The sequence below is a fragment of the Budorcas taxicolor genome, chromosome 21 (assembly GCF_023091745.1).
Source record: "Budorcas taxicolor isolate Tak-1 chromosome 21, Takin1.1, whole genome shotgun sequence".
NCBI lineage: Eukaryota > Metazoa > Chordata > Mammalia > Artiodactyla > Bovidae > Budorcas > Budorcas taxicolor.
This window is the reverse complement of record NC_068930.1, coordinates 18,924,851-18,942,352: the sequence shown is the minus strand read 5'-3', so window position 1 is coordinate 18,942,352 and position 17,502 is coordinate 18,924,851. Positions and strand designations below refer to the sequence as shown.

Here is a 17,502-nt window from a genome sequence, read left to right as displayed (position 1 = left end):
GCGGATTCTTGACCCGAGCCACCGGGGAAGCTACTCTGATCCTCTTTTTGACCTTAGATCTGCTTCTATTTCCGGTTCCAAGGAAGTCACAAAACCGGGGCCCTGTTCCTCCCTGCCCAGCAGGCTCTTCTGCAGCTTGCTGACTTCGTTCATGACTGTCTCTGTCCTGCGGCATCAGTTAGCACACTTGCTTCCTGGGTGCACGGCTGGCTTTCCCTTTGAGTGGGGTGCGGGGGTGGGGGTCCTTGGGCAGAAGTGGCCCCTTCTGCTTCAGGAGCAGGCGGGGACCCTGCACCTGGCTGGCTGGCTGGTCCTCACGGAGCCTGCCCAGCTTTGTGCCTTTGGCTTCTCCTGGAACAAAGGATGGTTCCTCCCCCCGTCTCCTGCCCCGGGCGATGGGAGCCTGTCCTTGGCTCAGACCCAAGCGAGGAGCTGGTGGGGGCAGGGCAGCAGAGGAGCGCGGGGCCGTGGGAACCACTCTCCCACCCCGCTGAGGGTGTTCAGATGCCGCAGCTGCCCTGACGGCTGCGGCGGGCGGCGGAGAGAAGGGACCACTGTTCCCTGGCTTCTGGGGCAGCAACTATTGCCAGGGCTAGGAGACTCTTTAGAAATCCGGGTGCGTCCAAGCTCACCGAATGAGAGAAGGCATTTGGCAACCCGGCGGGACTTTCTTCTTTTTTGGTTGTGGCTGTGTGGGGAGGGGCGCGGAGCTTGGGAGCACAGAGCTGCGAATCGGGCTGATTCTGTTTCCCGCATCACACCGGGTGACCAGCTGCACCCAGGGGCTTCTCGCGGGGACAGCAGGGCAGGCTCGGCTCCACGAGGTGCCTGTAGGCGGGTTAGGGTTGGGAACAGCAGCTCCTACTGTGCATTCCAGCAACTTCTGAGGATCAGACCCAGTAAATGCCTTCAGAGCTGCGTGCAAACGAGAGTCTTCTCCCTGAATTCGTTTTTTTGGCAATTGCCTTGTTCGGGGGTGGGACGGGCTGGAAAAGTCAGCAGAGAGAAGTAAACTGACATTCATCTTTTTCACACAGTAGGATCTATGTAAAGGATTACATAGTAGGATCTGTAACAAGGACGTTTTTCATCGTACTTATCTGATGGGAAATGGTTCTGACTCTTGGCGCCTCCAGGCTAGGGTCTGGCTCCAGGGGGACTTGAGTTCCCCAGGAACCACTTTGTGCTCCGGGGTGGTCCTTCCTGAAGGTACAGAAATAAGGCTTCACTGGGTCGAAGGCTCCCTCACAGCTGGGGAGGGGGGCGGGCCCTTTACCGGGAACCAGAGTACCCTGGGACTCACTCCAGGAGTCCCATGCGGACAGGAATAAATCAGAGTCACCATCGAGACTTAAAGGACATTTATTATAATTATTATTTTTTTGGAAGGTGGAAGGGGGCTTTACAAGGGTCTGAAGCCGATAACTAGAAAGGAAGATAAATAAAATACAAAGCCAGTATGTTGTGGCAGAATTCCAGGAAACACACTGAAAAAAAAAATCTTTACAGTTTAAAACTGCTTTTAGTTTATACATAATTACAAATTAATATACAGCATCTGGGTTTTAACCCCTTTTTATTTAATAGGATTCAGCACAGAAATGTCCATCTAGCATCTGAAAATGACGAAATGACAGCAGAGGTATCAGGTGTCTGGGAACCGGCCTCCTGCATGTCCTGGGTGTCCTGCGCGTCAGGCGGGGTGACACGCCCGGAACCTCGGACGGAATGGAGACCGCGGTGGCCCGTCGGAGCCCTGGAGCCCGGGGCGGTCCGGGCGGGGTGAGCAGAGGCCGGCGCGGCCCAGGCAGGAGACTCATCAGCCAGCTGGGTCTGCCCGTCTTTAAACCTTCGCCAGATGGAGAAGGAACTCACGGCCGGCTACGCCGCTGACAAATGCGACTGGCGCACGGAGAGAAGCCTTGTTGCTTTGCTTCCCCTCTCATGCAGCACTGAAAGACTCTCGCCTTAAAGCCTGGCCAGCAGGCAGGTCTCAAAGCGCAGGCTAGCTAGCAATGTTGCGCGGCGCTGAAGGGAAGAAAGTGAAGCCAGCCAAACGAGCCGCTGGCCCTTCTAGTCTGAGGGTCGATCGGAGCAGCAGCACCGGGCGGGGCTGTGACCCGGGGCCACCGGTGAGCGTGTCCCAGGGCTCCGCTGCGGGATGGTGGGCACCGTGCCTCGGCCACCGCCACCGCGACACGGAGGGTTCTCTCTCCAGAGCCCTCGGCAGTGGCCGGGGTCCCCTCCGAACCACCCTCTTCTGGCTGCTGAAGCCCACTTTCCAGTCCGTTTCTCCCAACTTCCTCCCCGGCTCAGCCCCTGGACGTGGCCGTCCATGGGGCACACTGGGCCCTCCGTCAGTGCTGCGTCAAGCTGATAACAGATCCTCGGCAGCAAGAACCGGCTATGGAAAAAGAACTTCGGGGTCCGAGGGATGAATTACAGAGTACTGCTGTGAACCACACCTTCCGGGCTGGAGGTCTGGCCACCTTTTAGTTAAGGTGGGGACTATTTATAAACCAGACACACTAACACCCACCCTCCAAACTAAGGGACAACAAATCCCAAGGGTCTTACAGTGCGTGCTCCCTACTGCTGCAACTAGGGGCTCGGGAAGACAAGTAACAGGAGAATGTCTGCAAAAAACAATTTTTAGTGGTATTACCCTGAGACATGAGAGGATAAAAGGTAAGGTTCGTACCTTTCCAAATAAAAACCGAAACCTCGTTAAGGAGTTCCTCCCCACAGACCGCTCTCATGGCGGTAGAGGGGGGAATGTTGGCAAAGGCTGAATGACGGCAACTGGGCTGCTGTTAACCCTCTCCATTTTCAAAGCAAACAGTCAATAGCTGATTGTCGTGGAAGTGAAGCCAACCGTGGGGAGCGTTTAAAGTGCACACATCGCCCGACTAGGACAGTGACCACTGAGATGACGGGAGTCCTGAGAGAAGGCGCAGCCTCCTTCCAGGTGACTCACTCAATTCTGGGACCCTGGGTGGTGTCTCCATCTGCCCCCCCAAATCTGAATGCAAGGGAGGTCAGGCCCGATTCCCTAAGCTGAGAAGCTTGCCTTCCCAGCTTGCGGACGCTGCGGAGAGCCGAGTCTGAGTCGCCCTGAGAGGCGGCCCCTTCTCACAGGAAAGAAACCTCAGCGACCAGGTGAGGCCTCCAGGTCGGAGGCGGCCTGGAGGTCAGAAGCAAAAGCAGGAGCAGCAACAATCCCAGGTGGCTCCCCAAACCCCACACCAGAAGGGGAGAGGGGACCAAGGCACGGAGAAGCACGGGTCTGGGCCAGCGGGAGACACCCTCGGATTCCGATTCGAAACTCGTCCAACCACAACCTGACCAGGCGGGGTGCAGGCGGAGGGCTAATCGTTTCAGAAAACTGCCACCAAACAGCCGAGGCAACTGCAACTTCACAACCAGGTGGGAACAAAGGACACTTTGAAACTGAAATACAGCTGTGTGGCGACGGACAGAAACTGTCCGGGCACCTCTGGTGGAGAGCCTGTGTGAGGGCATGGATGCCGGGAGGAGGACGTGGGCCCGCCGAACCAGTGACCAGGACGGAGCGCTGAGCTCCCTGGGGGTCTAAGCAAGGCCATGGCAGGCCAGCCATTCTCGGAGCTGTAGGGACTGGCGGCGGAGGCAACCTAACCTTCTGATGTTCAGGGTCTTTGGTCGGGGGGTTGGGGCGGGGCATATCGAGGTTCAGTAGAAAATCAGCTGGTTCTCAAAGCCTTTCTGAAGGGTAAGAAATCGCCGTGATAAAACGAGGCACATAAGCCCACGGTGGCGAGTTTTTTTAACTCTCAAGAAAGGAAGAAGACTTCTCTCGGTCAAAGAATGAGGTTGGGGTGGGAGGAGGGAAGGAAAGGGACTTCGCCCCCTACCCTTAATTTTCCTTTGGGCCTTCAAGGCACTTTGATAGACCTGGAGGAGTGAGGATGCAGCGTGGGCTGCTTGACCGGACACAGTCAAAACCGTTGGGCTGGTGTGTTCACCCTTAACACACACACGCACACACACGGACACACACACACGCACTCGGCACACAAATAAATAAATCTAAAGCTAAAACTTTTAAACCAGACCTCTTTCAAATAAACTGAAAGATAGATATCTCCATCTGCAAGGCCAGCTTGCAATTCATCAACAAGCACCAAGGTACAGATCTGTTTGTTTTTAAAAAGGTTATGTTCAAAGACCCATGCTCCTGAGGGGCGAAAGGCAGGAATCAAAGGCCACATGGAAAGCACAGAATTTTCCAGGGTCTTCCCCACCGCAATGAGGGGGTAGCAAGCGTGGCAGGTGCGGGGGCCTCATGGGGAAACGCCCTGCACCTGCCGGCTGGCGACGAGCCTCCAGGAATACAGATGAAAACACAGAAAAAGAGAGAGAGGAGGAAAAAGGACAAGCAGACAGCACTTGTGCCATCTTCAAGGGACAGAGTACAGTAACCATCAGAACTCTAGACTGCAAAACTTGGAGAAATCAAAACTGTGCCAGGCCTCCTGACAGGAGACCCTCCAAGGCTGTACCCTCTGGGCCAGCTCTTCTCCTGGTCTGAATTGGAGGGAACCACTTCATGCGCCCAACGCACCCACCTGCACCTGCTTTTCGGCCAGCTGGCTAGGATAAGGCGGTCACCCCACCCTGGAGGGAGAGGCAGGCAGCCCCAGGGCGGGCGGAGGAGCACCGGGGGGCCACCCTTCTCTCCTGGTGGGGGCGCAGGCAAAAGCGGCTTCCCTGGGGAGCCACTGTGAGATCCCAGAGGGACGGCCTGGGGGTCGTGGTCACGTGCGAATGGCCAGGAAGACCAGAAAATGTCACTCTGCAGGGGTGACGGGGAGGTGGCCGCTCTACTTCTGTGCTCAGAATCCGTGGGCAAACATCTTGGAAAGCCAATACAGGATTTCTTTTAGATCTGATGACATTACTTTTTTTTTTTCCCCTAAAGTGACCAAAACACCAAAATCAAGGTGTTTCAGGGTCATTTGCTTTTTAAAGACAGCGAGCCTTCTTTCACTGTTTTTCACAACTGTTCGCCGTCCCTTCTGAATGAGAAATACACGCAGAAGTGGGGGGTGAAGTGTGCATGAGTGGGTTTGCCAGGAGACAGCCTGGGGGGACCAGCGGCTGAGACTCGGAGTGCACCCACCAAGTGGTGGCGGGCAGCGCCCTTGGGTGGAGCTGAGCTGAGCCCTCCAGACGTCTGGGGTAGAGCACGCACAGTCCTGTCGTATTCCACGTGTCTATACAGACGGGTACCATACGCGTTCAGAAGAGCAAACTACCTGCTGTTTGATTTTTGGTTCTGCTCTCCCAAATCAAAAGGCAGCCAGAGCTTCAGACCACATTCGGAAACACCCTCTGGGCCTCGAGGCATTCCTGACATGTCCACAACCATCGCCTGGACTTCCGGGGCCACTATCCTTGTTGTAATGTGACCTCAGCAGGGCCGGCCAGTGGTTGGGTGGCAATCCTGGGCCTCCTTCCCCACCCTGACCCCCAGGACCATCTGTCCCTTGGGCCCAGGCCCTGGGGCAGCGAGGAGGGCCGCCAGGTGTGGGCATCGGTGGGGGGGAGTGCACACAGGATGGTGGGGGAGGACGGTCACCGGGCAGGACAGCAGCGGGACCGGTCAGCAGAAAATCTCTTCCCCCTCCGTGGGCGCCTCTGACGCAGGGCCGTCTGGAAAAAGGAAGCCAAGAGGGAGAGAGAAATTCAGACAAAAATGCTCTTTTCATTGGTAAATTCTGTCCTGTCTTCCCTAAACACAAGTCCCCCAGGATGCAAACAGATGCTGGGCAGGTGGATGATGACCGCTGCTGCGGCGCCCCCTCCACTGATATAGTCAATGAGGTCCTCAATGATGTCCTCTGCCTATAGATCCTTGAACTCGACAGAAGACAAGCCTGGAAACAGGGATTTCTCTACACTCTCCTGCACAGAAGGGAGAGGCCAACCCTGATGAGAAGGACTCAACCTCGTGTCGTGCGATCTGATAGCGTGCCCTGCGCTGGCGGGCACGTCAGCTAATCCCGAGCTGCAGGGTTCCTGGGTGTCTGGGGTCAAAAACACCTGCCTCATATCTCCTGCAGGATTAAAGCTGCCCTCGGAAAATGCTCACCAAGCACCTATTAGTATATTATTTTTCTTTTTCCTCCTGGGTCTTTTGGAAGACAGCGTCAGTTTTATTGCTTTTTGAAATGCTATATAAACCCTTAAACTTTACAACAGCACATAAGCAATTTGCATCTTTTATGTTTAAATATATTTATGTGGTAAGGGAAAGTACTTGCATATGAATATATAGAATCTTTAAAAAAAAAATCATCCTCCTTTACAGTAGAAATTTCTTTATACAAGTATCTCAACTTGTGTCTTTAAATAAAAAAGTTAGTGACTGGTGAAGAATCTTCTGATATTTCAACAAATTCAGCTTTCCATTGAAGTAGCTTATTACTGGACCAGACGGAAAGGCAGGGAGGCCTGTAACTGATTCACTGAGTCTCCGCTCCTCATCTGGACAGTAAGCGTGAGAAAGGGGCCCGTGCTCCGCACTCTGCCCACACACCACACAGAATTTCAGTTCTCAGCGTCAAGTCCCAACAGTCCGCTATGGGCGGAGCAAGTGGGTCTGGTGAGACATACGGGGGTCAGCCTCTATGCGCCTGAAAGGCAGGCGCCCCCTTTCGGCCTCTCCTGTGCTGCCAGAGCCCCCAGGGGCGGCGCAGCCAGAGGGAGACCTGGTGTGCGACTTACCCCCGGGCTGCGAGCGGCTTCCTTTGCCCTTTTTCTTCTTCTCCTTCTTTTCCTTTGGCTTAGCTAACCCGAACAGGCGGGTGGACGTGGACGTGGGCACGGGGGTCTGGCTCTGAGCCTCTGGTGCTTTGTTTGTCTGGCTGGCGGAACCCAGCATGTGAAAAGGCCCCTTTTCTTTGTGTGTCCGAGACATGCTGTTCCTTTTGGGGGACACTGAGAGTTCTGAGTCCAACGACCCTGATTTGGCTATTGAAGGTGCAGGTGGCGAAGGGGTCTCCTCGGGGTTTGGAGAGAAGGATGGGATCCGCAGCAGCTTGGTGTTTTGATATGAAACCTGTGCATGGTTGAGAGAAGGGATGTGACTTGGGGGACCAGCAGCATCCTCAGTAACTGCTCAGTGGGCAATGCACAAGGGCACTGGGGATGCTGGTGTGTCAGACCCGTGCACACTCACTGCCTTGGACTCTGGAGAGCTTGAAATCAATACCCTGAACTTCTCAGTTCCATTTCCCGCCCCCACTCCCTGTGGTATCTACGAAAGTGCTAAATGACCATCTTTGATACCTCGACTACATCTATTACTAGCACTGTAAAGAATGAGGAGCACCTTGGATGAGGCAGCTCGCAATTCCTATCCCCTGGAGAGGCAGGAAGAGCTGCTTATCCCATGACTGATTTAAATGAGGCAGTGGATAATTATTTCAGTGCTAAGAGATTAGAGAGGTCTGTTCAGGTTAGAGGGCAGGTGGAGATGTGCTTACACCAAGATCTTGGTCAAAGGTCAAACCGAAGATTAAAAGAGATAGACTCTGAGTTCTCTGGGTAGCCTCCCCTGGGGAACCCATTCTTGGGCCACATGAAGCACGGCCCGGCTCCTGTGCTCCCTGCACACCTGGAAACCTCTGTACGAAGCCTAATTGCCCGCCTCTGGAAGACGGCAGTGTCCTTTTCCTTCACTGTTCAAGGTCAATCGATCAAATGAATGGCAACGTGGGTATCAGGATACCCAGGAGGCTCTGGCTTCCCTGTTCTAGAATAGCCAGGGACTATCACTGAAGCAAACTCGGGAGTCAGTGTGCTCCCCATATATGGAAGGCCTTCCTTAATCAGCACTGGCTGCAGGAAAAGGCTTCATCCACAGTGGCGAGACATATCGGGAATGAAGCAGAGCCCAGATGTCTGAGTGTCCCCGAGCAAGAATGTCCTCTTTCCCCTCTGTGGCTGGGATGGGCCCGGCCCTGTAGCTGAGGCCCACTGACCCCGCCACGTGCGTTCTCTCACTAACCCGGGCATCAGAGCCCTTACTGCTCTGTGAGCTCAGGCACCGTGTGTCTGGTGCCTACAGTGAGTTCTCTCTGTTTGGCTACGAGGTCCTTCAGGTTCTGATTTCTCACATGGCACAGAGCAGAGGGGTTGCTCCCCAAATCCTGGATGGCTGACCGCCACCCTCACAGACACTGAGGCTACCCCAGCCTAAACGGGCCAGGCTCAGGGCAAGGGCCTCCCAGGTACCCCTCCTTCAGTGGCCTGGCCAAACTACAACCTTTCATGCACTTCTCGACCCCTTACAGACAAAAAGGAGAAAACAGACTCACTTCCTCACCTGCCCCTCTGCTGATGCATAGACAGACTGAATAAAATCAGCCTTTATATACTATATATTCTATCTGCCTACTTTCCCCCCGTGCGGGGCACACAGAGGGTAATTTTTTAAATTGCAGGATAACTGCTTTACCATGCAGTTAGTTTCTGCTGTACAACAATGCGAATCAGCCATATGTATACACACATCCACGCCCTGTCGGGCCTCCCTCTGTAGCCCCGCATCCCGCCCTCGAGGTCCTCAGGACTCCGAGGGTCCTCGCCGGGTACCTGGCTGAGCCGCTCCGAGTCCCGCCGGAGCTGCTCCTGCTCGCGCTCGAGCAGCCGCTGGGCGGCGCGCAGGCGCTCCAGGTCGCCCTGGTAGGCGTCCTTCCGCTGCTGCAGCTCGTCGCGCTCGCGCTCCAGGTCCTGGCGGCCGCGCCGCAGCTCGTCCTCGCGCTGCGCCAGGCGCGCCTCGCGCTCCTGCAGCGCTCTCTCGCGGGCCTCCCACTCGCGCTCGTGCCGCCGCTTCTCCTCCTGGTGCTGCGCCTGCTGCCGCTGCAGGTTGGCCAGGTCCTGCCGTTGCTTCTCCAGGCTGCGCTGCTTCTCCTGCTCGATGAGGGAGCTGGGCCTCGACGCCGTCCGCGTGAGCGCCCGCTCGCTCAGCAGCAGCTTCTGGTCCTCGATGTAGCTGTCCTGCTGCAGCACCACACCCTGCGGGGAGACGCACGAAGGGGCGATGCACACGACGGGGTGATGAGCACAAGGGGGGCAATGCCCACGAGGGGGTACGATGCCCACATGAGGGGCTGTGTGCCTAGCCCGCCTGGAGCATGGCTGGCGCCCACACCCAGACTCCAGCCCTCCCCTGCTTTCTAAGCTGCTCTAGGATCAGTGCTCTAGGATAACCCTGGGCGGCAACCAAGGGGGAAGGTCAATGGTGCCAAGACTTCGATTTTGCAGTCAGAGGCCTTGTCTGGGGTGGAGTGTGCCTTTACAGGTGGGAGGAGGCATGAAGTGGATTGGTTAGATCTTTAAGAAAGGAAGCGACCCGAATTTGAGGATACTGTGTGTGACTGTGTGCTCAGCAGTGTCCCACTCCTTGCAACTCCATGGACTGGACCTTGCCAGGCTCTTCTGTCCATGGGATTCTCCAGGCAAGAATACTGAGTGGGCTGCCATGCCCTTCTCCAGGGCATCTTCCCGACTCAGGGATTGACCCTGCTCTCTTGTGTCTCCTGCACTGACAGGCGGGTTCTTTACCACTGGTGCAAAAAGTCGGACACCTACAAAGGCCGTCCAGACTGGAAGCATCTCCTCTGTGAAGGCCTGCACCCCCTGTGCTCTGGGGCATGGCTGTTAACTGTGCTCCGGGTACCTGCCATCCACCATCTGCTCAGCAACTCTAGTCTCAGAGGATCAGTGAGACTTTGTAGTGTAGTGTAAGTTGCACAGTCATTTCCAACTCTTTGTGACCCCATGGACTAAGCCCACCAGCCTCCTTTGTCCATGGAGCTCTCCAGGCAAGAATACTGGAGTGGGTTGCCAGTGCCTCCACCGGGGGATCTTAACCACCGCATTTTGGAAGCTTTCTCATCATGAGAGCTAGTCTCTCTTGTCTGAGGGCTGTATTTACCCATAAGAAATGTATAAACCTCAAAGATCCAGGCCAGCCACACCCTTGCTGGTCTCCCTCTCAACTAGGAAGTGAAGGGACAAAGGAGAAAAGGCACGTACCTGCAGAGCGCTGAGGAGCTCGTGGAGATGGACGACGCTCTGGATGACCTGCTGCAAAAGGAATCAGCAAGCCGTCACCTCAGACCCCAGCACGCTGTGCGTCACCCGATGGGAAGCCACCCTACCCCACAGCAAGGGGCCTGCAACTCAATCAAGCACTTTCAAACTGAAAGTGCCACACAGAGTAAGCCAGTGCCCAAGTAGCCAAGAGAAACAAAATAAGATCAGACAAGCGCAACTGTGTGGGGGAGGAGTTACATACAGTGAAAAGTATCATAAAGCTCCAATTATTTAAAATGACTGGTACAAAAATGGCACACATCCCAATTTAACCCAGCAGAAAGCTCAGAAGCAAACCACAGCATTTAGTGTAGGAGATAAGAAGCATTTCTAGTCAATGGAGAAGGAAAGAATATCAGTCAATTATTTTGAGGAAACTGGGTAAATCTTTGGAAGAACTTAAGTTGGGATCCAGCCTCACAGAAAAAAAAATTCAGTGAGCTATAAGAAAATACGAGAATGTTTTTTCATCTTGAAATGGGGAAGGCTTTTCAAAGACAGCAACAAGAAAGAACACACACACACACACACATGAAATTTCAACTTTTACTATATAAAAATGTAAAATAAAAATCTGGCAAAGAAGACAGTGAACAGAATGAGGCAAAAACAAACAAACAAAATCTTTGATTTAAAAAAGGCTCTCAGATCAATAAGCAAAAGAAAAAACATTCTAGTAGAAAAACAGGCAAGGAACATAAACCTGCGATTCACAAAAGAAGAAATACAAATGGTCGAAGATGTAACATATTGAAAATGAGTCAACCTTATTTCAAGTCAGAACAATGCAAAAATTAAGAAATAACTACTTGAAATTATCAAGCCAACAAAACGTCAATTAAAAAAGAATTCCCAGTGTTGGTGAAAGCATGATGAGAATGGATGAATCCTCTTGTACTGACACGGTTGGATGCAGTATAACCTTTTTAGGGAGAGGATGGCATGCTGAGGAAATAATATAGCCTTGCCAAAAAAAAAAGTATGAGGATGCTCTTGGCTGCATCATTTACAAAGCAAAAAAGCAGAGGAAGAATTGACCGTTGGAAAGATTAAATTATGGCAACTAGCATAATAATATACAGCTGTTAAATAGCATGTTTTGTACAAACGTCTCAGGAAAATGCTTCTCAAGTGTTAAGAGGAAAAAAAATCAGGATATGAAGTTCCAGGGAGTATTGAAACAAACTGTGCCAAACTATTTTTATGCAATTCACACTCATAGAAACTTAGACACATAAATACATGTCCTGTGGAAGAAAAGGCTGAAAATAGAGCACCACACATTTAATAATAGTAGCTATTTCTCAGGGGTAGGCTATTTACTTATTGTTTTCCTGTTTTACATTATTGGATGGTTTTCCAGTCTTCTACCATGAACCATGTATTCCTTTTATCTTATTCAAAAACACAAAAACTTAATTATCAGGCTTAGCTCTTCGGAGAATACTTTTTGCCCCTCACTTAACTTTATTCTTAATTAACAGAGAGAAGGAGAAGTCCCAGCCGGCCACCTGACTCTGGCTGAGCACCTGCAGTGTGCAGTCCGTGCTGGAATGCCTGGAAACCACTCATCTCCTGTGATCTCTTACCCAACTCTTCTTACTCAATGTGGGGTGGGGTGGGGGGAGTTGGCAAGTGGAAAAAACAACTAAAGGGCTGCTTTTTAAGCAGCACAGGAGTGGGGCAGTCTGTGTGAAAGCAGGTTTACTTCATTCACTGAAGGGGCTTCCTTCAGGGTGCCACAGTGTGCAGACTAACAGGCCAACACAGAAGACAAACAGCCGTCTGTGTTTAGGGGAAAAAGGAACGATTCCCTGCATCTGAAATTCTGAAACGAAGCCCCTCAGGGATTTCACGGTGTTCTATGAAAAGCAGAGAGAAGCGCAGAGCACAGCCTGAGAGGTACACCCTTGCCCTTCCCTGTCCCAGGTCCAGCTCCAGCCTGCTGACAATGTCACATGTGCAGAGTCAACTAAGCTTGGAGCCTTCAGGAGGATTTCCTCAGAGGAACCCAAGGAGACGGGGAGATGGTGAAAGACCTGGGTTACCCTGCAGGGTCGGCGGAAGGCAGGGAACCTGGTCTCTGCCAGGGGACGCCTGGGCTACTTTTTAAAGTGACATATGGAGTCAGAAGCAGTGCTCAGAGAAGAAAACTCAACTGGAGTCACTGTGCAGAATCACTCACAAGTTCCTCTGCCATGCTTCACACTGCAGCTTTGGTGCCAGGTTAAAGTTACAGGCAGGCTGGCGACAAATTCTGCTCAGCGTGAGTGGATGGAGAAGCCACTGTGGGAGCTTCGCGGCCCACGTTCAAAGAAAGCAACGGGCTTCTCAAGGACAGAGGAGCAGAGGCTGGCTTAGGAGGCAGCGATTTTCTGGCAAAAAACTGACAGGACGATGCCCTGGGGCCGATGACAGCAGTTTGCTCACCCCGGCAAAGCAGAAACGAACAGGCTCAACCCAGCAACTACAACAAAGTCATACTCCTTTAAAGAGCTCAGAGTGTCCTTACCTCACTGTTTCTCTTATGCATAAATACCAGGTTAGCATTTCCACCCTATAAAACAATAAAAAAAAGTGCATGTAAAGAAAATGAAGATTGAGGCAAAAATTATATTCATTGTGTGTCTAACTTATGCTGTGATGTCCCATGTTCGTTCTTTCTACATTAGGGCAGTGAAGAGGTGACGCTGAACTGTTGCGGAAGCCTTGCAATGAGTTCAGGTGGGGGCGGCGTGTGTTTAAACAGGGCTCTCAGTGGAACCGGTCCTGCCGGCAGAGCTGTGTGCCGGAATGTGACGTCCAGAACCAGAGAGGCCTGACGGCCAAGAACACGGGGCTCAGAACGGTGCTGTTTGCTTAGAAACGTGCTTTCCTCTCAAGATGAAGCAGGAAATTAAAAGGGCAAACTGGGCGTCCAAACACAATCACGGTGGACTAAATTCAAGATGATGCACTTAGAGGAAGGGCCCGGGAGGATGTGGGGAAGGAGTGTCTCTTAGGAAGAAATACCTTTTTCAGACCACTGTCTGACTCGGTCCTCCTGAGGTCCTGGCCATCATCTCCCTCCTCCTTCTCACCTCCTACACAAACAAATATGTATTTTTTTCAAGTTGCAAAACAGATTAGTCAAGAAAATACTATATGCACAGCTTAGGTACAAAATACTCCTGAATCCTAGTGATGCTGGCCGAAGGGCAGCCGCATGATTATTAAACAGGTTTACTGATACAGAAGAACTAGGAGCAGAAAGGAAAAAACCAGTCTTATTGCCTCTTTGGCTATAGCTTAGCTGAGATCCCAGGAAAATCTTTTATTACTCAAAATGAACTCAACGCAGATGGAGGTCCCTGAGTTCCAGCAGCTGGATACTTAGGAACTCACTAAAACCTTTCCTGTCTGAGCGGGACAGAGGCGATGGAGCCACTGAGTACAGAGGGTTTTTCGCTGTGATGAAGGACTGCCCAGGAGAGCACATGAGCTCAAAACCACTGACCTAGGGGCTTCCCTGCCGAGAATCCACCTGCCAGTGCAACCGACTTGGGTTCCATCCCTGATCCAGGAAGATCCCACATGCTGCGAGGCAACTGAGCCCATGCACCTGAGAGCTGGTGCTCCGCAGAAACCAGTGAGAAACCCACACACCAAAACCAGACAGGAGCCCCATGCAACAACAAAGACCTAGCACCGCCAAAAATAAATAAATACAATTATATTAAAACACCACCACCACCACCACCACCACCCCACTGACCTTTTGAAGCATTCATCTGATGGCTGTCAAACCCTCCAAAGGTCTCCGCTCTCCGGGGCAGGGACACAGGGCCGACCACGCCCTCCTGCTCTGCAGGGCTACTGACGACCTGCCCAAGCGAGCCTCTTAGGCTGCCGCTCACCAGACCCTGCAGGATCTCCACTGGAAGAGAGTAAACACACAACACTGACATCTCTTCTTACAATGTGAAAAAGAAAATCTCCTGATTAACACACTATATGCATAGGGAAGATGATCAGAAAATCCCAGAGTTGACTACGAGACTTCCTTTGTTTGGAGAAAGCTCTCAGCTAAGGACAGGTGTTGTAGTTGGATTCTGTTGGAAATGCAGAGATTAAACCTCCAGCCTTATTCACGTGAGATCCAGGAAATGTAAAAAGGTACAGGGAAGGTTGGAGAAGGAAATGGCAACCCACTTCGGTATCCTTGCCTGAAAAACCCCACGGACAGAGGAGCCTGGCAGGCTATAGTCCAAAAGGTCACGAAGAGTCGGACACGACTGAGTGAGCACGATACAGGGAAGGCAGAGTAATTTACTGGAAGGAGCATGGCTCCTGCAGTCAGACCAGAAGCAGCCAAAAAGAAATCTCCAGGAAGTGAGGTATGCCGATTTGAGAACAGCAGTGGGAAGTGGCAGGCTTTCTGCCCCTCCTGTAGTGACGTCAGGGGGACAGGGAAGTCTGAGCATCTGAATTATCAAACCCGACCAGCCACGGTTCTCTTCTAGAGCAGCAGTGTTCCACAGAAAGGACAAAGAGCTGAACGTGGAACAGAAAATGAGCAGGAGAGATGCAACAGAGATGAAGGAAAAAGAAAGTCCATGTGGAAAGAGGAGGAGAAAAGAGGCCAGGAATCTAAGGAAAGTCACTGTCATCTTCTGAAACACTGCAGGGAAACAATAGAAGAGGCCAGTGAAGTGAAGAAACTGATCTGAGCCTAAAAGTTTCAGTTCAGTTCAGTCGCTCAGTTCTGTCTGACTCTTTGCGACCCCATGAACCACAGAACGCCAGGCTTCCCTGTCCATCACCAACTCCCGGAGTTTGCTCAAGCTCAAGTCCATCGAGTCAGTGATGCCATCCAACCGTCTCATCCTGTTGTCCCCTTCTCCTGCCTTCAATCTTTCCCAGCATCAGGGTCTTTTCTTCACATCACATCAGGTGGCCAAAGCACTGGAGTTTCAGCTTCAGCATTAGTCCTTCCAATGAATATTCAGGACTAATTTCCTTTAGGACTGACTGGTCTGATCTCCTTGCAGTCCAAGGGACTCTCAAGAGTCTTCTCCAAAACCACAGTTCAAAAGCATCAATTCTTTGGTGCTCAGTTTTATGGTCCAGCTCTCACATCCATACATGACCACTGGAAAAACCACAGTTTTGACTAGATAGACCTTTGTTGGCAAAGTAATGTCTCTGCTTTTGAATAAGCTGTCTAGGTTTGTCATAGCTTTTCTTCCAAGGAGCAAGCGTCATTTCATTTCATGGCTGCAGTCATCATATACGGTGATTTTGGAGCCCCCAAAATAAAGTCTGTCACTGTTACCACTGTTCCCCATCTGTTTGCCATGAAGGGATGGGACTGGATGCCATGATCTTAGTTTCCTGAATGCTGAGTTTTAAGCCAGCTCTTTCACTCTCCTCTTTCACTTGCATCAAGAGGCTCTTTAGTTCTTCTTCACTTTCTGCCATAACGGTGGTGTCATCTGCATACCTGAGGTTATTGATATTTCTCCCAGCAATCTTGATTCCAGCTTGTTCTTCCTCCAGCCCAGCGTTTCTCATGATGTACTCTGCATAGAAGTTAAATAAGCAGGGTGACAATATACAGCCTTGACGTACTCCTTTCCCAATTTGGAACCAGTCTGTTGTTCTATGTCCAGTTCTAACTGTTGTTTCTTGACCTGCATACAGATTTCTCCGGAGGCAGGTAAGGTGGTCTGGTATTCTCATCTCTTTAAGAATTTTCCACAGTTTGTTGTGATCCACACAGTCCAAGGCTTTGGTGTGGTCAGTAAAGCAGAAGTATATGTTTTTCTGGAACTCTCTTGCTTTTTCTATGATCCAGCAGATGTTGGCAGTTTGATCTCTGTTTCCTCTGCCTTTTCTAAAACCAGCTTGAACATCTGGAAGTTTATGGTTCACGTACTGTTGAAGCCTGACTTGGAGAATTTTGAGCATGACTTTGCTAGTGTGTGAGATGAGTGCAGTTCAATGGTAGTTTGACCATCCTTTGGCATTGCTTTTCTTTGGGATTGGAATTTTTACACGAAAATGAGCGACAGAAAAATGTCAAAGTCAAATCCCATGCAAAGTTAAGAAAAGAGAGAGAGAAAGAAAAAGGGGTGCAGCTGCCCTACACATGATAAAAGCACATCAGAAGGCCGCGTCCATAGAGTGAGTGAGTAATAGGGTAAAAAAAACGCAAGATGCGGAAGACCCCAGTCAGAAGGAAGAGACACAGAAGGGAGGCGGCAAAAGTCAAACAATTGGAAACAAAAGGGAAAAAAATACCCCTTTCTGAAAACTAAACTAGACTCTGAGAGAAAGTAAACCCACCAGAAAATGACTTAAGAAAACAGGAGGTGAATGGATATGTTTACATGTTAAAAAGATGAAGATATAAAAAAAGCACTCTGGGAGAGCAAGAAGCACTGCAGACAGGCAAAGGTGATCCAATAATATGGATAGTGGGAGCCTTGAGGAAGAAAATCAAAGCCAGCGCACAGGAAAGACACTAAGAGTTATAAGAACACATCTCTGAAATCTGAAAAGTTTGCGACTATAAATTAAAACAGAATGCTGTAAACCTGAGAACATCATTCCAGAATCACCATCACCAAGGCATATTCTAGTAAAACGACTTGGATTTCGGGAAAAATAATCCTTTGGGCATCAAGGCAAAGAGCATGTGACTTATATATATATGGGGGAAATCAAATTATGACTGGACTCTGGAATGTTTTACGTCAGAGAAAAATGGGTAACACATTTGAGAATTAGGGTACTTGAAGAAACTGGGAACCAAGGGTTTTATATCCAGTAGAACAGACTTTTAAGAGTCCTATTTAGTGACAGCAGTATTAGTGCCTGTGTGTTAGGGTAAATATAGGATACTTCATAATGTACCCTTAAGAATGAGGATTCACAGTATGGAGGAAAAGAGATACAAGTGTATTACAGAAGACATTAAGTAAAAACAGGGCTTCCCAGGTGGCTCAGTGGTAAAGAATCCACCTGCCAATGTAGGAGACATAGGTTCGATCCCCGGGTTGGGAAGATCCCATGAAGGAGGAAACAGCAGCCCACTCTAGTATTCTTGCCAGGATAATCCCATAGACAGGGGGGGCCTGGAGGGCTACACTCCACGGGATCACAAAGAGTCAGACAGAACTGAGCACGCAAGTAAAAACACTGTAGCTCACAAGGGGAACTAAGTCTATACTGGTGTAATTCAATACCAACCAAAAGGTCCACTGAAAAGGCCCAACCTACTAACAGTGAAAACCCCAGCAGTGACAACCACCCCCAGCACCTAGATAGTGCTCTTGAGACATCATTTCTCACGAGAAGAAACCACAGCTTCTC

The 17,502-nt window shown here is 51.0% G+C and overlaps 1 protein-coding gene across 1 annotated transcript in view; it reads right to left on the bottom strand.

The window, feature by feature from the left end:
- Positions 1-1,353: 1,353 nt before the first annotated feature.
- The window catches only part of AKAP13 (A-kinase anchoring protein 13), a 318,409-nt gene continuing 302,260 nt past the window's right edge, over positions 1,354-17,502 (bottom strand). The window contains exons 32-38 of the mRNA XM_052660082.1: positions 13,901-14,062; positions 13,159-13,229; positions 12,659-12,703; positions 10,087-10,137; positions 8,641-9,063; positions 6,769-7,102; positions 1,354-5,694 (exon numbers count right to left, since the gene is read on the bottom strand). Of these exons, the coding sequence (XP_052516042.1) occupies positions 5,645-5,694; positions 6,769-7,102; positions 8,641-9,063; positions 10,087-10,137; positions 12,659-12,703; positions 13,159-13,229; positions 13,901-14,062 (1,136 nt within the window). The 3' untranslated portion in view covers positions 1,354-5,644. The remainder of the gene's footprint in view (positions 5,695-6,768; positions 7,103-8,640; positions 9,064-10,086; positions 10,138-12,658; positions 12,704-13,158; positions 13,230-13,900; positions 14,063-17,502) is intronic.